This window comes from Blennius ocellaris (genome assembly GCF_963422515.1).
Source record: "Blennius ocellaris genome assembly, chromosome: 12".
NCBI classification, from domain to species: domain Eukaryota; kingdom Metazoa; phylum Chordata; class Actinopteri; order Blenniiformes; family Blenniidae; genus Blennius; species Blennius ocellaris.
The window spans coordinates 27,244,388-27,264,387 of record NC_137661.1 but is presented as its reverse complement, the minus strand read 5'-3'; the positions used below and the strand labels follow the sequence as shown (position 1 = coordinate 27,264,387).

The 20,000-nt window shown below is 45.2% G+C and overlaps 1 protein-coding gene across 1 annotated transcript in view; it reads left to right on the top strand.

The window, feature by feature from the left end:
- Positions 1-20,000, top strand: part of ghrhrb (growth hormone releasing hormone receptor b) — a gene marked incomplete at both ends in the record, with an annotated part of 26,730 nt that overhangs the window by 941 nt on the left and 5,789 nt on the right. The window contains 7 exons of the mRNA XM_080506336.1: positions 2,012-2,120; positions 10,979-11,086; positions 14,328-14,428; positions 15,445-15,542; positions 15,615-15,747; positions 18,500-18,653; positions 19,905-19,965. Coding sequence (XP_080362462.1) covers positions 2,012-2,120; positions 10,979-11,086; positions 14,328-14,428; positions 15,445-15,542; positions 15,615-15,747; positions 18,500-18,653; positions 19,905-19,965 — 764 coding nt within the window. The remainder of the gene's footprint in view (positions 1-2,011; positions 2,121-10,978; positions 11,087-14,327; positions 14,429-15,444; positions 15,543-15,614; positions 15,748-18,499; positions 18,654-19,904; positions 19,966-20,000) is intronic.

The following is a 20,000-nucleotide window of genomic DNA, read 5'->3' as shown; positions in this document are numbered from 1 at the left end:
GGAGGTCTGGAGGTCTGGAGGGTCTGGAGACCTGGAGGTCTGGAGGTCTGGAGGTCTAGAGGTCTGGAGATCCGGAGGTCTGGAGGATCTGAAGGCCTGGAGGTTTGTAGGTCTGGAGATCTGGAGAGTCTAGAGGTCTGGAGGCCTGGAGTGTCTGGAGACCTGGAAGGTCTGGAGGGTCTGGAGGTCTGGGGGTCTGGGGGTCTGGAGGTCTTGGGGTCTGGAGGTCTGGAGGGTCTGGACCCAGGTCTCACCATGTGCTTGTGGAGCAGGAGGGTCTTGGTTTCACCAAAGTGTAAAAATATCAGATGAAGTTTCCGCCTGCGGCAGGTTTGCTGCTCCTGTCAGATCCACTTCTACAACAAGCAGCCGCCGCCTCCGGCCTGGTGACACACCACCGCCTGGTTCTGCAGGTTCCTCCTCTGGCCTGGTTCTGCAGGTTCCTCCTCCTCTGAGTCACGACAGTCAGCGGCTGGTTTATCATTTAACTCGTTTAAACCACGTTTAAAACCCCCGTCCTGTTTTTACTTTGCCCTTTCATTGTTTTTACTGCATCCTATCATTTTATTTCTCATCCTCTGCGTCTCCATGTCGCCGTGGTTCTTGAGGTTCTCTGGAAAGAAAGGTGACCTGACTCACCGTTTCATTAACTCCTCGTTTTGAGGAGCGAGTGAAGTGACTGTGATATCGCCATGGTGTATTTGGAGTACCAGGGCTGTAATGAGACTCACCCTGAACCGGCTGCTGATGAATATTTGACCTTCGCGGCGGCGGGGAACACAAACACACCCCTCAGGAGCCGCCGCTGACATTTTAGAAAACAACAACAACAAGCAGCAGCAGCCGCCGCGTGCAGAGCAGGAGGCGTTCGCGTTAATCCCGCGGATCAAAGGTCACTCACCTGCGCCGGGAGTCCATCTGCTCGGCAGGCAGGTGTCCCGCCTGTCCCGCCGGAGACGATTCACCGGGGGCAAACGATTGTCTTTAAAAACCATTATGCTGGGAAACGACCACAGCGTGATTGAGCTAACGCTAATCTATTCGCGAATTAGCAAACGTAACACTGAATCTGCCTGTTGACAATCTGCCTGCTACCGTAGCTAGCAGCTCTACGCTTTGGTGGCGCTTGTGACTCGATAGCCGCGTTCTGCTGGCTGCAAGCTAGCCACCGTTACCATTCATGCCAGCATTATATGCTATTTCAAACTAACGTTAGCGAAACACAGCTGTTTAGCCACTGGCTACTTCACAGTAACCAAACACAAACACAAGTTAGCGAGCACCACCCACGCGATAGCATAGCGGTGGTATAGCGATAGCGATAGCATAGCGATGGAATAGCAGTGGCATAGCGATAGCAAAGCAATAGCATAGCGATAGCATAGCGATAGTATAGTGGTGGCATAGCGATGGCATAGCGGTGGCATAGCGATAACATAGCAATGGCATAGCGATGCATAGCAATAGCATAGCAATAGAATAGTGATTGCATAGCAATAGCATAGCGATAGCATAGCGGTGGCATAGCGATAGCATAGCGATGGCATAGCGATGGCATAGCGATGGCATAGCAATAGTATAGCGATTGCATAGCGGTGGCATAGCGATAACATAGCAATAGCATAGCGATAGCATAGCGATGGCATAGCAATAGCATAGCAGTCCTTTGCTCAAACAAAAGATGGCGGTGCGTCGACAGCCATTCAAGCTGCAGAGCAGCGCCCCCCGGAGGTTTAAACTCACCAGAGGTAGTTTATGATTTCAGCCTTCTGAGTTGACGACAATAAAGAACCTCCCGTTGTGGGGTGGCGCCCCCTTGTGGGCGATTCAGGTTTGAACAAAGAGCTCAAATAAAAAAAATACAAAAAATCAGCTGTTTTCAAACTCCACATTTTCCTGAAGTTTCAACTGATGATAAAGCCCAAGAATGATGTTTTAACAAGGCAAGGTGGGGTCGTTTCGCCCACCGTGGTCGTTTCCGGTGATGTCTGCTCGTCTTGTTGCTCTGCAGACGGAGGCCATCCACCCGGACTGCGCCCTGGTGGTCCAGCACATGAAGGCCCAGGAGGAATGCGAGCAGATCCGCCGTCAGGAGGAGGACGGACCCTCTGCCAAGTCAGGTCAGTCTGTTGTTTTGAATCCCTGTCGAGGATAAACACCAGCGCGACTCGTCCGCCCGGGCTCAAGACTCCTGCAGCGAGACCTGCTTTCGAAAGTTAAACACACGGGTGCTGGAAACACTTCCACTGCTCCGGATCCTTACGTAAGGAATTAGAAGTCATGGATGTGTTGAGATAAATAAAAATAGTAATAAAACAAATGATGTGAATGGAGAGAATGAATAAAGTGGAGGGTGAATCATTGCTGCACCAAAGTGCTTTGCTTTGAAAATTATTCACTAAAGAGTCCCGAGCCTTGTTTACTTGGTGCCCCTCATATTGTCCCTCATATTCCCCCTCATACCCCCACCCCCCACCCCCGACCCCCATACTGTCTCTTAGAAATGGATTCAACAATAAATCACAGTGATGAAGGTGATTCTTGTCAAAAACAAGTGAGTCTGAGTACAAACCCAGGAAGAAGTGTAGGAAACTGAGTACCTGGATACAGAGGTAGAGTACCTGGAAACAGAGGTAGAGTACCTGGATACAGAGGTAGAGTACCTGGAAACAGAGGTAGAGTACCTGGATACAGAGGTAGAGTACCTGGATAAAGAGGTAGAGTCACACAAAGACACGTGTGAAACACAAAGAGACACCGTGAAACACAAAGACACACAAAGACACGCCGTGAAACACAAAGACACATAAAGACACTTAGTGAAACACAAAGACACACCGTGAAACACAAAGACACATAGTGAAACACAAAGACACACAAAGACATGCCGTGAAACACAAAGACACACAAAGGCACATTGTGAAACACAAAGACACACCGTGAAACACAAAGACACACCGTGAAACACAAAGGCACATCGTGTAACACAAAGACATACCGTGAAACACAAAGACACATCGTGAAACACAAAGACACACCATGGAAACACAAAGACACACGAAGACACGCGTGAAACACAAAGACACATCGTGAAACACAAAGACACACCGTGAAACACAAAGACACACCATGAAACACAAAGACACAAAAAAGACACACCGTGAAACACAAAGACACATCGTGAAACACAAAGACACATAGTGAAACACAAAGACACACAAAGACATGCCGTGAAACACAAAGACACACAAAGGCACATTGTGAAACACAAAGACACACCGTGAAACACAAAGACACACCGTGAAACACAAAGGCACATCGTGAAACACAAAGACACACCGTGAAACACAAAGACACATCGTGAAACACAAAGACACACCATGGAAACACAAAGACACACGAAGACACGCGTGAAACACAAAGACACATCGTGAAACACAAAGACACACCGTGAAACACAAAGACACACCATGAAACACAAAGACACAAAAAAGACACACCGTGAAACACAAAGACACACAAAGACACACGCGTGAAACACAAAGACACATCGTGAAACACAAAGACACACCGTGAAACACAAAGACACATCGTGAAACACAAAGACACACCATGGAAACACAAAGACACACAAAGACACACCGTGAAACACAAAGACACATCGTGAAACACAAAGACACACCGTGAAACACAAAGACACATCGTGAAACACAAAGACACACCGTGAAACACAAAGACACACCGTGAAACACAAAGACACACCGTGAAACACAAAGACACACCGTGAAACACAAAGACACACCGTGAAACACAAAGACACATTGTGAAACACAAAGACACATCGTGAAACACAAAGACACACCGTGAAACACAAAGACACATCGTGAAACATAAAGACACACCGTGAAACACAAAGACACATCGTGAAACATAAAGACACACCGTGAAACACAAAGACACACCGTGAAACACAAAGACACACCGTGAAACATAAAGACACACCGTGAAACGCAAAGACACATTGTGAAACACAAAGACACACAAAGACACACCGTGAAACACAAAGACACACCGTGAAACACAAAGACACACAAAGACACACCGTGAAACACAAAGACACACCGTGAAACACAAAGACACACAAAGACACGCCGTGAAACACAAACACCAACGCGTTCTCTTGTGTTTCACGTGGTTTTGCTTCAGAGTTTTTCCATTAAGTGCGTCCCCTAATGAGTGGACATGAACCTTCCTCTCCACTCTGTTGGTAAATACAAAGGACGGCAGCGCGAGTCCCTTCACTGACTCATTAATTCCCCCGACTTCCTCCCTCTGCGACTGTGACCCGCGAAGAGGCTGCGCCGCCTCCGGCCCACGCTGAGACGCATTAGATTTTAAAAACCGTCCCTGGTTGGTCGCGGCCGGCGGAGGCTGAGTGGGCTTCTTCTGTGGCTACAATTACCGCCGTCCGCCGCGACGCCTCCTCCGGCGGGACTTCGGCAAATTATAGACTTCGCAGCGCCACCTTCGCCCGAATCCACGTTTGTTGTCGAGGATTAAATGCCGAAGAGGCACCTTGACCGGCGGCGTCCCACTTCGGGGTGGAAAAAGTAAAGATCAACAATCAAAGGGAAATGTCATCAAGCGCGTTTTAACCAAACAACCCGTCCATAATGAGACGACTGGTAAATGTCCTTTACAGGTGTGTTGAGAGAAAACAAGGCTGTTTGACTGCCTTGTTTGTCCAATGTCCAATTCATGTCCAGTTTTATCATGTCCAGTTCTTCATGTCTTGTTCTTCATGTCTTGTTCTTCATGTCTTGTTCATCATGTCTTGTTCATCATGTCTTGTTCTTCATGTCTTGTTCTTCATGTCTTGTTCATCATGTCTTGTTCTTCATGTCTTGTTCTTCATGTCTTGTTCATCATGTCTTGTTCTTCATGTCTTGTTCATCATGTCTTGTTCATCATGTCTTGTTCTTCATGTCTTGTTCATCATGTCTTGTTCATCATGTCTTGTTCTTCATGTCTTGTTCATCATGTCTTGTTCATCATGTCTTGTTCTTCATGTCTTGTTCATCATGTCTTGTTCATCATGTCTTGTTCTTCATGTCTTGTTCATCATGTCTTGTTCATCATGTCTTGTTCATCATGTCTTGTTCTTCATGTCTTGTTCATCATGTCTTGTTCTTCATGTCTTGTTCTTCATGTCTTGTTCATCATGTCTTGTTCTTCATGTCTTGTTCATCATGTCTTGTTCTTCATGTCTTGTTCATCATGTCTGCTTCATGTCCAATTCATGTCCAGTTCTTCATGTCCAATTCTTCATGTCTTGTTCATCATGTCCAGTTCTTCATGTCTTGTTCATCATGTCCAATTCATCATGTCCAGTTCATGTCCAACTCATGTCCAGTTCATCATGTCTTGTTTATGTCCAGTTCATCATGTCCAGTTCATCATGAAGAGTTATTGTGTCCATTTCATGTCCAGTTCATGTCCAGTTCACCATGTCCAGTTCTTCATGTCCAGTTCATGTCCAATTCATCATGTCCAGTTCTTCATGTCCAGTTCATCATGTCTTGTCCATCATGTCTTGTTCATCATGTCTTGTTCATCATGTCAGTTCATCATGTCCAGTTCATCATGTCCAGTTCATCATGTCTTGTTCATCATGTCTTGTTCATCATGTCTTGTTCATCATGTCCAGTTCATCATGTCCAGTTCATGTCCAGTTCATGTCCAGTTCATGTCCAGTGAGACACTCATGGACTGCTCCCTTACACAGTTCAGAAGAGAGACATTTCTTCGTAATTAGATATGCAAAGTAATGAAACTCAAAGGGCTCAGAAGGAAAAGGAGGATAATAAAAAGAAATGATTGGGTGTAAAAGTCAACTTGAAAAAGGCAAAACACTGAGGAACGGGAACGCGTTGGACATCCGTCCTTAATGAGTCCATGAATATTCAGCCTCGTTCACCTCGAAGGGCGGCGGGTCAGACGAGGCGCTGAGGGCCGGAGACACTCGGAGGGTTTGGACGACTTCGGCCTGAATTATTCATGAAGGTGTGAAATTTGTTTGTTTTTACACAAAGCGGCTCAGTTGTTGCTCCAGCTGGAGCCGAGCTCCTCCGAGTCCCAGGGACAGGGACAGGGACAGGGACAGGGTGTCCAACCTGGACAGTCATCTGAATAATCCCACAGATTAAATATGACTGACCCTCTAAAAGTGATCATGAGCTCCGCTTTGCTCTGTGTTGTTCATTTCAATGCTTATTTCAATGCTTATTAAAATAATTCAGCAATAATTTATTCTTTGTCATGAACTTTTATTAGTATTTTTCCGACTATGGAATATTGGAGTTTTACTTCTTCCTTCCTCTGTTTATATATATATATGTTTTCCGGGACCTGACGCCATATTGGACAGAATGAGATGCCCTTGCTAACACGCTAGCGTGTTTAGCTAGCCAGCTGTCACCCGGGTTAACAGGAATGCCTGAACGGCAAACTAGCCGGCTAGCTTAGCTTAGCTTAGTGGCTAAAATGATAGCTAAACTTTAAAATCAGCCTCAAACGATAAAATACAACATATTTAAAACCCACTTAAGACACAAGTACAGATATCAAGCAAATGCTAAACGATAACAGGAAATAGTATATATATATATATATATATATATATATATATATATATATATATATATATATATATATATATCAGTATATATATATCAGTATATATATATCAGTATGAATAGGTGTGGCCATACTTTAGATTTATCTAAATGTGTTTTTATAAAATAATTGGAAATGAATAAAACTTTATACAAAAATTAAAATTTTTCTATTGAGTCAACAAAACTACTTCCTGTCTACAAAATAAAGTTCCCTACTGCCCCACAGTAACTGGGTGAATTATGACCATAGTTTAAAATTGTGTTTAGTTCAAAATAGTGTTTTCAGTCACTGCAGGACTAAATATGCCAAAATAAAATACACCATTAAATAATGAATTAAATGTCTCATTAATTGATTAAAATGAAACATATAAATGTGTGTTCGTGGATTTTATTTTGGCTCATTTAGATCATGAAATAATTAATAGTGAAATGACATATATATATATATATATATATATATATATATATGGTGTTGTTTTTTTTTTTAACAAAATGAATTGATATTTCAATGAATTAATGACACATTTAATTAATTATTTAAATGTGTAATTTATTTTAATTTTAGCACATTTATTCCTCTGTGTGGAAAACACAGTTTGTCATGTAAATAAACACAGTGGAAGTTTTCTCCGCAAGCACAAGAGAAGAAGTGAAGCAGTAATTTGATCCTGACCGTTGGAAACAAGACTTTACACCTCAGGGGGGGTGGAGGAGGGGTGGAGGGGGGGTGGAGGGTGGAGGGTCACTGGCCATCAGCACCTCCACTTTATCGCTTTAATTAAAAGGATTTTCAGGTATTTCACAAAGACGTACGGACAGAAAGGCTTTCTGCTCAACATCTGGAGAGAAACGTCTCTATGAGCTCCTGGTTGTTCCATGTTGGTTAAAATCAAAGGTTTGATGGAGAGAACGGGATGAAAGAGTGGGAGGGGGATGGAGGGAAGAATGTACCATCTGTTCGAAATACAGGTTGTTTTTTTTATCATCCATTCTCCATCATAACATCCAGGTTAAAATAGTGTTCAGTTTAAAATTGTTTAATTCAAAATTGTGTTTGGTTTAAAATTCTTCAGTTTAAAATTGTTTTTAGTTTAAAATAATGTTTGGTTTAGAATTGTTTAGTTTAAAATTGAATTTAGTTTAAAATTGTTCAGCTTAAAATTGTGTTTAATTTTAAATTGTTCATTTTAAAATTGTGTTTAGTTTAAAATAATGTTTGGTTTAAAATTGTATTTAGTTTAAAATAATGTTTAGTTTCAAATGTGTTTTAAGTCACTGCGGGACTAAATGTGCCAACATTGAATAATTTATTCAATGTCTCAGTAATTGATTAAAATAATGGAAATAAATATATAAATGTGTATTTCTGGATTGAATTTGAAATAATGAAACAGAGTCAAAGGGTCAAAGTCGCGACGCAGGAAGGGTTTGACTGGCGACTCCGCGCGGGCCGGGCGTTAGCGTGCTGCGTTCATAAAGTACTTTGAAGCCGTCGCAGTATTTCCACAAAGTGCCACCTTCTCTCCCCTCCAGCGTTCTAAAAGACAAAATGTTGCGTCTTTCTGGGGCTTAAAAGCAACCCGCCGCTCCTGGTATGATTATCCTCCATCCCTTCATCCCTTCATCCCTTCATCCCTTCATCCCTTCATCCCAGTGTTTAGGAGGAAATACCGGAACTGCTTTGATCCACAAAGGACGTCCCCCAGTGTTTTTCCTAAACTGAAAGTCAGAGTGGAGGGACGCTGTCCAGATGTGTCTCCACAGATAGGGGTTTGAAGTGTCCGTCCAGTATTTACCACTTGGACTAAACCGTAGATAAGAACGTCTGAACCTAAACTGTTTCTCTGACTCGTCTGTTCCGATTCCCTCCGTCTCTCGTCTCCTTGTTTGTCTCTCGTCGCAGAACGACGTCCACGTGGCAGCGTATTTCCCCGCAGACCTTTTACTCCTCTAATATCTCACAGCGGTTTATTGAAGCACACAAATATCTGAAGACGTGAGAGCGAAACGACCGACGGAAATGAAAGCAGGACTTCGGGGAGGACAAACCGACGTCTCCGTCTCGCTCAGTGCCGTCCTCACAAAGGACAAAGCTCCCGTCGTGGCGTGTGCTGGACAGTCGTTTAGGTAATCGTCCGATAAAGGAATCGGATTTACGTTGGTACCTAAAGACCGGACGTTCTGATTGGACGGCGTCGCGTAATCCCGTCGGGATTACCCCTCGACTGACGTAGTCGGGGAAACGCCCCGTCGTCCGCCATTTTGGATTTTTCCAACGTTCACATCGTCACCGGAACCTTCGACTGCAACAACATTAAAAACAACTTCAACGGATTAAGGGACGTATTTTGGATTATCTTGACTTTCTAATCCCGAAGGTTCATAACTTTTTTTACGGTTCGGAGAAACTAACCGAACAAACGTCTGTGGAAAATGTTTGTTTTTTTTCTGTCTTTACATGAATAATGTCCGATGTGTGTTCTGCAGTTTCACCCACTAAAACATACTGCAGCTCCACATCTGTAAACATTCACACACCACTGCACACCGAGCAAGGAGGTTTATTTCCAGCATCAATCTTTTTTTTATTTATTTATTCATTATTTTTTGGTACTTTTCTCTGACTCGCACACAAAGCGCTCAGAGCTTTTCTGTGTTAGCGATGGCAGTCCCCGCCGTGTTGTTGTTGCCTTCAACTCTGGATGTCGGTAGAGCAGCTGGTGTTATTGTTTCTGCCCCGGCGTGGGGCGACTCCCCCCCCTCACCCCCCCCCCCGGGTTCCTCCAGATGCATTTGGAAGCTTGTACATGAGAACATTGGAGCACCCAGAGGGTCGGCGTTCACGCCAACTCGTTCCGAAACGACTCCCACGTCCAGCGTTTGTCGCTTCTTCAGCATTGCCGCGTTTTTCTTGGCGCCGCCGAGACGTTCAGGTTTACAAACGTGGGCCTCGATCACGAGCCTGGGATTATTGTTCTGGAGCTGTTCCTGCTCTACGTGGTCCTGTCACCCAGATTATAGAGCATCTTCCTCCTCTAACGTCAGATTATAGAGCATCGTCCTCCTCTAACGCCAGATTATAGAGCATCTTCCTCCTCTAACGCCAGATTATAGAGCATCTTCCTCCTCTAACGTCAGATTATAGAGCATCTTCCTCCTCTAACCTCAGATTATAGAGCACCTTCCTCTAAAGTCAGATTATAGAGCATCTTCCTCCTCTAACACATATTATAGAGCATCTTCCTCCTCTAACCTCAGATTATAGAGCATCTTCCTCCTCTAACACAGATTATAGAGTATCTTCCTCCTCTAACACCAGATTATAGGGCATCTTCCTCCTCTAACGTCAGATAATATAGCATCTTCCTCTAAAGTCAGATTATAGAGCCCCTTACTCTAACGTCAGATTATAGAGCATCGTCCTCCTCTAACATCAGATTATAGAGCATCTTCCTCCTCTAAAGTCAGATAATAGAGCATCTTCCTCCTCTAACACCAGATTATAGAGCATCTTCCTCCTCTTACGTCAGATAATAGAGCATCTTCCTCCTCTAACACCAGATTATAGGGCATCTTCCTCCTCTAACGTCAGATAATAGAGCATCTTCCTCTAACGTCAGATTATAGAGCATCTTCCCCCTCTAACACCCGATTATAGAGCACCTTCCTCCTCTAATGTCAGATTATAGAGCATCTTCCTCCTCTAACATCAGATTATAGAGCATCTTCCTCCTCTAAAGTCAGATAATAGAGCATCTTCCTCCTCTAACACCAGATTATAGAGCATCTTCCTCCTCTTACGTCAGATAATAGAGCATCTTCCTCCTCTAACACCAGATTATAGGGCATCTTCCTCCTCTAACGTCAGATAATAGAGCATCTTCCTCTAACGTCAGATTATAGAGCATCTTCCTCCTCTAACATCAGATTATAGAGCACCTTCCTCCTCCAACATCAGATTATAGAGCATCTTCCTCCTCTAACGTCAGATTATAGCGCAGTCGTCAAGACGTGTCAGATGTGTTCCCACCCTGGTGGTGTCTGGTTGCCATGACAACAAGAAGGGCGGCACTGGAGAGCCATCGATCCTCTATTATTGCAGGACTCAGTTGCTCAGCAGGACAACGGGGGAAAAGGACATTGTTGACGCGGTTCATGTTCGTCTCGGCGAGAACGACTCCCTGGCGTCTCTGTGGATGTTTATGAACGACTTCGTCATGTTGTCCTGTTGTTGTTGTTGTTGTTGTTGTTGTTGTTGTTGTTGTTCTACTTGACGCGTTTCCTCCTTGTTGGCTCAGGTTGCTCCACGTTCTGGGACGACATCCGGTGTTGGCGTCGCGCGGCCGAGGGCCAGGTGGTCAGCGTCTCCTGCGCCAACGTCTCCCAGCTGTTTGCGAATAACGACGGTAAACGATCTTCTACTCGATCTGCCTCTAGTCTGCTGTCGTCTCGTATGCTGGCTTTATAATCTGAACAATCTAGAGCTACGCTCGGTAGAGCGCAGACCTGCACCAACAACACATTTGTTTTGCAGAACCAAGTTAGCGTCGCGAGCGTGATAGCCTTTAGCTCACAACGATGCTAACTGGCCTGTCGGGTAGCGACATCACTGAAACACTGAGCAGGCCAGTTAGCGTCGCTAGCATGATAGCCTTTAGCTCACAACAATGCTAACTGGCCTGTCGGGTAGAGACATCACTGAAACACTGAGCTGGGGGGGGGGGGCGTCTCCATGGCAACAGACGCTGATCTCCTTTGATCTCTATGAGGAGCCTCTCATCCGCTCTGTATGGGACAGTTTGTCACAGTTTTTGGGGGATTTATTCGGAAACGGTTTAACGTGAACGTCCCAGAATCTGTTGCTCCTCAGATGAAGACAAACTTTTTGCCAAAATTTGGTCAAATACATGCAAACAAACTAATAAATAAAAACACGCAGATGAAAGTATACATTTTCAACAACATCTTCTTCAACGAGGTTCATCCTCCAACGTAACAAAACACTTTAGCATCGACTATCCTACCCAGAGTTGGTGCCTCCTCCTCCTCCTCCTCCTCCTCCTCCTCCTCCTCTTCCTCTTCCTCCCTCTCCTCCTCATCATCAGATCGCCAAAACAAAGTCACCATAGTTCCTCCCCTGGCAGCGTCGCTCAGAGTTTCCTGTGTTTCATTCCACTAAAGTGTTTGTTCCTGAGGAGGTGGAGGAGGTGGAGGAGGAGGAGGAGGAGGAGGAGGAGGAGGAGGAGGTGGAGGTGGTTTACCGCCGACCTGTTCAGTAAACTAGCGCACCAGACGGCGAAGATGAGCTCCTGACAGTGAGGGAACATCCAGCGTCCGTCCAGGACCTCCGTCACTCCCGGTCCTGGTTCCTCCTCATGCTCCCCCTCCTCCTCCTCCTCCTCCTCCTCCTCCTCCTCGGCCCGGCCTCTCCAGCGGCAGGCTGCGTGCAGAGAAAGTAGAATTGTAAAATCGAAGGGTTAACGTTGCTCATTGAGGAAGGAGTTGGCGCTGCTTGTTAAGCGCGGCGCTGTCCGAGCGGCGGCGGCGGCTCCCCGGAGCCTCCACCCCTGACCTCCGCTCGCATCCCGGCGTTGGCTGCCGCTGCGGGCGCTACGCGCCACCTCGTACCGCGGCTAATGCGGCCGCACATCGCTGGATCCGCCCACGACTCCAGCCCCCGCCGCTGCTGCACCGCTGCCGCCGCTCCGCTCCGCTGCTCTGCTCCGCCAGCAGCCGTTTCACATCCAAGGAGCTGAAACACAGTTTCTGCTTCTCATCCTCCTTCTCATGGCGCCGATTCTCACTCGACACCTGCTGACCTGCTCGTAGGAATCAACACTTTCCCTCCGTCACGTTAACCCCGTCAGTTTAACTGCCAGTTTAACTCCATTAGTTTAACTCCATTAGTTTAACTCCATCAGGTTAACTCCGTCAATTTAACTCCATTAGTTTCACTCCGTCAGTTTAACTCCATTAGTTTAACTCCATTAGTTTAACTCCATCAGGTTAACTCCGTCAATTTAACTCCATTAGTTTCACTCCGTCAGTTTAACTCCATTAGTTTAACTCCATTAGTTTAACTCCATCAGGTTAACTCCGTCAATTTAACTCCATTAGTTTCACTCCGTCAGTTTAACTCCATTCGTTTAACTCCATCAGTTTAACTCCATCAGTTCCGTCAGTTTGACTCCGTCAGTTTAACTCAGTCAGTTTAACTCAGTCAGTTTAACTCCATCACGTTAACTCCACCAGTTTAACTCCATTACTTTAACTCCATCAGGTTAACGCCATCAGTTTAACTCCATCAGTTTAACTCCACCAGTTTAACTCCATCAGTTTAACTCAGTCAGTTTAACTCCATCACGTTAACTCCACCAGTTTAACTCAGTTACTTTAACTCCATCAGGTTAACGCCATCAGTTTAACTCCATCAGTTTAACTCAGTCAGTTTAACTCCGTCAGTTTAAATCCACCAGTTTAACTCCACCAGTTTAACTCCGTCAGTTTAACTCCACCAGTTTAACCCCATTAGTTTAACTCCATTAGTTTAACTCAGTCAGTTTAACTCCGTCAGTTTAACTCCATCAGTCCCCCAGGGTTTGACCCAGTGGAATCCTTGCTTGGTCCTCGATCCTGATGTTGGACTCCCCTGATGTGCCGTCATGTGACCTCCGTCATGTGACCTCCGTCATGTGACCTCCGTCTCCACCCGCCCACTTCACCAGCAGGCAGACGGATGTTTAGCGCGGCTCATTGAATTCAAATGAAGAGCAGCCGAGTTATTTTGTTATTTCCCTTCTGAGGAAACAACCGAAACACCGGCACTCGTGTGTGTGTGTGTGTGTGTGTGTGTGTGTGTGTGTGTGTGTGTGTGTGTGTGTGTGTGTGTGTGTGTGTTGTTCTTATTATCCATCGGTGTGCCAGTAAAGCGAAGAGACAACATCTGGACAGATGTCTGCTGGTATCTGATGGAGCAAATTAAAGGGAAACATTAATCAGGTGTTTTCATGTACAGGATGTGATTTGATCATGAGGAACGGTTGGGGGGGTGGGGGGGGGGGGGTGGGGGGGGGGTGGAGGGTGGAGGGGGAGGGGGGGGGGGGGTAATTTAATTCAATTCATCTCAAGGCATTTCTATCGGGAAACCCCAGCGAAGGTACATGAGCAAGAGACGGAGGGAAGAATTCTGCAGTACTGTGGAGTACTGAATACCTGGTTTTACTGTCCAACCTGCAGTACTATGTAGTACTGAAGACCATGTGGTTTTACGGTCCTACCTGCAGTACTGTGGAGTACTGAAGACCTTGTGGTTTTACGGTCCAACCTGCAGTACTGTGGAGTACTGAAGACCTTGTGGTTTTACAGTCCTACCTGCAGTACTGTGGAGTACTGAAGACCTTGTGGTTTTACGGTCCAACCTGCAGTACTGTGTAGTGCTGAAGACCTTGTGGTTTTACGGTCCTACCTGCAGTACTGTGTAGTACTGAAGACCTTGTGGTTTTACGGTCCAACCTGCAGTACTGTGGAGTACTGAAGACCTTGTGGTTTTACGGTCCAACCTGCAGTACTGTGTAGTACTGAAGACCTTGTGGTTTTACGGTCCAACCTGCAGTACTGTGTAGTACTGAAGACCTTGTGGTCTTGCAGGCTACATCTCCAGGAACTGCAGTGCGGGAGGCTGGACTGAACTCTACCCGTCCTACGAAGACGCCTGCGTTTTCGCCGAGGATGAAGAAACGGAGCCGAAGGTACAAACTGACTGTTGTTTCTCACTGACCTGTGAAAAAGGTTTTCCTTTCAGCTCCTCTCAGTCAAGATGATGTGAATTTAATTACTAGTTGCTTCCAGCAGCTCGTCTGATTAGAGCAGCCGACTGACCAGACGCTCCGTAGAGACTCACCTGCTGCTAAACCACCGACTCGTCATCAACCCACCCACTCATCAGTCCTCGGTCTGCGGCCCTTGGTTGGGTGGTTGGTTGGTTGGTTGGTTGGGTGGTTGGTTGGTTGGTTGGGTGGTTGGTTGGGTGGTTGGTTGGTTGGTTGGTTGGTTGGGTGGTTGGTTGGTTGGTTGGTTGGTTGGTTGGGTGGTTGGTTGGTTGGTTGGTTGGTTGGTTGGTTGGTTGGTTGATTGGTTGGGTGGTTGGTTGGTTGGTTAATTGGTTTGTTGGTTAATTGGTTTGTTTGTTGGTTGGTGTTGGAGTTTATTGGATGCTTGGTTTGTTGGTTAGTTGGTTGGTTAATTGGTTTGTTGGTTAGTTGGTTTGTTAGTTGGTTGGTGTTGGAGTTTATTGGATGCTTGGTTTGTTGGTTAGTTGGTTGGTTAATTGGTTTGTTAGTTGGTTGGTGTTGGAGTTTATTGGATACTTGGTTTGTTGGTTAGTTGGTTGGTTAATTGGATTGTTGGTTAGTTGGTTTGTTGGTTAGTTGGTTTGTTAGTTGGTTGGTGTTGGAGTTTATTGGATACTTGGTTTGTTGGTTAGTTGGTTTGTTAGTTGGTTTGTTGGTTAGTTGGTTGGTTAATTGGTTTGTTGGTTAGTTGGTTTGTTAGTTGGTTGGTGTTGGAGTTTATTGGATGCTTTGTTGTTTGGTTAATTGGTTTGTTTGTTGGCTAGTTAGTTGGTCGGTTGTTGGTTGGCTGGTTAATTAGTTGGTTGGTTGGTTGGTTGGTTGGCTGGACACAAATAAACCACAAACAAAGTGAGATCTTAATACTTCATTTGACAAAGTATTTAGCATTTGTTCTTGTACTTTTTGCGTTTCAGACCACGTACTTCTCCAACTTCAAGCAGGTGTACACGGCCGGCTACGCCACGTCCCTCGTCTCCCTCATATCAGCCATCTTTGTCTTCACCGTCTTCAGGTGACGCCGGCGGTTTGTCCTGAAAAGTCCCTTGGAACAGGAAGTGGTGAGATTAATGTTTCCTCCACACAGGAAGTTCCACTGCACCAGGAACTACATCCACATCAACCTGTTCGTCTCCTTCATCCTGAGGGCCAGCGCCGTCTTCATCAAGGACGGCGTCCTCTTCTCCGACGAAGACCTGGACCACTGCTTCATGTCCACGGTGAGAGAGTGTCCGTCCCCCCCCCCGCATGGAGCGTCTCGGCTGGGGGGACAGGGACCCGGGAGAGAGAGAGAGAGAGAGAGAAGAGAGAGAGAGAGAGAGAGAGAGAGAGAGAGAGAGAGGGAGGGAGGGGGGAGGGGGAGAGAGAGAGAGAGAGAGAGAGAGAGAGAGAGAGCGAGAGAGAGAGAGAGAGAGAGAGAGAGAGAGCGAGAGAGAGAGAGGTGGAGAGAGAGAGAGAGGAAGAGATAATACAAAGAGAGAGAGGAAGAGAGGGAGGTGGAGAGAGAGAGGAACAGAAAAAGAGAATAGAGGGAGAGAGAGAGAGAGGAAGAGAGGGAGGTAGAGAGAGAAAGAGGGAGAGAGAGGGACAGAGAAAGAAAGAGAATAGAGAGAGGAAGAGAGGGAGGGAGAGAGAGAGAGGGAGAGATAATAGAAAGAGAGAGAGGAAGAGGGGGAGGTGGAGAGAGCGAGAGAGAGAGAGAGAGAGAGGGAGGGAGGGGGAGAGAGAGAGGTGGAGAGAGAGAGAGAGAGAGAGAGGAAGAGATAATACAAAGAGAGAGAGGAAGAGAGGGAGGTGGAGAGAGAGTGACAGAAAGAGAGAGAGAGTGGAGAGAGAGAGAGAGAGAGAGAGAGAGTGAGAGAGAGAGAGAGAGAGAGAGCTCTCATGCTCAATAAGCACAAACAAACAAAAAAAAAGCTTTTTCTCAGAAAAAGACGGACGAGGAGTGATGATGATGATGATGATGATGATGACGATGATGATGATGATGATGATGATGATGATGATGATGATGATGATGATGATGATGATGATGCTGATGAGCGGAAGAGGAGATGCGATGGGTTGAGTTGAACTGTCGTGATCAAATTATCCACAAAACCCATTCATCCAGATTAACCGCCGCCTCGCCGCCACTCCGGGCTTCAGCGCCTCCGAGTTCCGTCGTGACGGGAAAGAACCGCGGTTCCAGTTCCACCGGGGGTCCAGCACAGCCTTCATCTTCATCCGCATCATCATCATCATCTTCATTAGTGGCATTCCGTCTGGGGAGAAATGATAAATGGACGACCCGATGGGGGGGGGGGGGGAGGATAAAAGGAGCTAAGATCATAAAGATAATTAAAGCCGTTTACACTGTTCCATCATTGTTTATATTGTTCAGTGTCTGGTGACTCTCACAAGACGCTTGTTTTCTAAAAAAAACTCGTCTTTCAACGCAAATAATCGACAACTCACTTGTTGTTTTAATCACGGTTTCCCGGTGGAAGTGAAACCACAACCTCCCGCCCCGTTAGCTTCATCCCACTGTGCAACAGTGCAGCTGTTGCTGTAAAAATTACTTAATAAATTCAGTTCAATCAGAGCTGGAAGGCTGAACTCAGCCGGCGCAACGTCTCGCTTTTATCATTCAGAGGAAGTATAACGGTCCCATATAAGCAATCACAGGCAACAGCAGGGAGGTAAAAGCCTGCAAGAAACAAATGAAGGGGAGGAAAAGACCTGCTTCCACTCGGATCAGGGCGAAGTGAAGTGAACAGACTGATAAACAAACACAAGGTTTGTCCTCGACGTTCAACCTTCAGCAGCATCGCTGAGAAAACGGTTCACGACAACTGTAAAGGGGTCGCGTAACTGGTGTCCCTTAAATCATCTTTAAATCCATTCTTGCGGTTATTCGGAAGAAATAAATCAACCTGGAGCTTCTTTCTGACCGTTTCATCATAACAACTTCCTGTCAGAGAGAACATGAGAGGTTCTGACTGGGAGGATGTTGATTGGCTGCCGGAGCTGTCAGTCATAGTGGTAGCATAGCGATAGCATCGTGATAGGCTAGCAATAGCATAGTGATAGCATAGTGATAGGCTAGCAGTAGCATAGTGATAGCGTAACAATAGCATTTGTAGTAGCATAGTGATAGCATAGCAATAGCATAGTGATAGGCGAGTCATAGCATAATGATAGCGTAACAATAGCATGGTAATAGCATAGTGATAGCATCGCAATAGCATAGGGATAGGCTAGCAATAGCATAATGATAGCACAATGATAGCCGAGTGATGGGATAGCAATAGCATAGTGATATCACGGTGATAGCAGAGTGATAGGATAGCAATAGCAAAGCGATAGCATCGCGATAGGCTGGTAATAGCATAGTGATAGCAGAGTGATAGGATAGCAATAGCATAGTGATAACACAATGATAGCATAGTGATAGCATAGTGATAGCATAGCAGTCCTTTGCTCACACGGAAAATAAATAAAAATAAACGGGATGGTAGTTCGTCTACCACCACCTCGCCGCAGAGCAGCGCCCCCCCTGAGGTTGAAAGTGAATTGACTTGAAATGAATAAACTTTCAAGCTCCAGATTTTTCGACCGAGGTCCGACACCAAGAATCATGTTTTCTAGCAGGAAACCAGGGCTTCTGGTGACGAGTCTGATGGGGAAAAAAGATTTGAACGTCAGCGTACCGTCCGGTCCTCCAATAACTCCAGCATGAAGACTTCCTGTTTGATGCTCAGTTCTATAGAACTGGATCGACACACTGGAATTACTGGGTACCTTTGATGGGGAAACTGTTGTATAGTCGGTCAATGTGTTATAACGTTATAAAACAGTTACTGTCTCCCCGGACTCCTGCTCACTAGACATTCCCTCGTTGAGAGTGAGATGTCAGTGTCTTGGGGGAGTTCCCGGCGCTGATCGGAAGCGTGTCCCCCCCGTGTCCCCCCGTGTCCCCCGTGTCTCCAGGCGTCGTGCAAAGCCGCCGTGGCCTTCTTCCACTTCTGCATCCTGGCCAACTACTTCTGGCTGCTGGTGGAGGGGATGTACCTGCAGACGCTGCTGGCGCTCACCTTCGTCTTCCAGAAGAAGTACTTCTGGTGGTACATCCTCGTCGGCTGGGGTGAGTTTACGTTTACCCGCCGGCCCGTCGCCATGGAAACCCCGGAGCCTCTCTGTGTTCTCGGGTTGTTTTTTTTTTTTTTTTTGGGTAACAAATCAGAGTTGAGCAGCAGGTGACAAGAGACTCTATTATAAATCCAGGTCAGGACCGTGTGTGGCCCGTCGGTACGGCTGAAACGCTTTGAGCTCCGTGGGCCGATTCGGTTTAACGGATTGATTTGTTTGTTTCGAACGAAGGAACAATTAAAATGAGATGAAATGGTGGAAAAGAAAAATAAGAATCCAATTTCGGGATAGAACACATTGAAGTCGTTGGAAAAAGGATAAGGAGCCGTTCTTCACTATTGACAAATGATAAAAAAATCCAATAAAATAACAGTAAAAAACAAAAAATCTTCAGGATAAAAAACCTGCAAAAACATCGAGAATAGCTGGAATTGCAAAAAAAAAACCCACAAAAAATACACACTTTAAAAAAAAAAAAATCAAAGTGAAATTACTAAAAAATAAATAAGAATCCAATTTCAATGTATGCAATAAAAAAAAAATATAGAACACGTTGAACTTGTTGGAAAAGGGATAAGAAGTCATTCTTCACCATTGACAAATGATAAAAATCCAATAGAATAACTAAACAGGCAGTTAAAAAAAATAAGATAAAAGATAAAAACCTGCTAGAATAGCTGGAACCACCCCCCCAAAAAAACAACACTTTTTTTTCAAATGACTAAATTTGCTAATATAGCAATTTTTTGGGGGGGTGAGGAAAAAAATCGAAAGAAAAAAGGGCAAGACAGAAAAAAGTAATGAAACAATGGAAAAGAAAAATAAATAAGAATCCCATTTCAGTATAGAACACATTTCTTTTATTACAATATAGAACACGTTGAACGAGTTTGAAAAGGGATAAAAAGCCATTCTTCACCATTGACAAATGAAAAAAATCCAATAAAATAAAATCTAATAAAATAATAAAAAAAATAACGACTCCAATCGAGGTATTTGTGAAAACGGAATAAATCAAAAACACACCAAAAAAAGCAGAAAATGAAGAAGCGCCATTAACACCAGTGAGATTCTCCTTCATTTCTATATTTTTCAAAGATATATCTTTTGTAAAAAAGAATTTTTAATTGCGTTATACTCATACTTTTTTTTTTTTTTTTTTTTAAATCTTGTACTCAAAATCATTCCACAACCGGAACTATACGTACTTTTATAAATATCCACAGGTTGTGTTTGTGCTCCTCAGGCCTGCCGACCAGCCTCGTCAGCGCCTGGATCCTCATGAGGAACTTCTACGACAACAAGGGGTGAGTCGCCTCCAACGCCGCAACACTTCAAACAC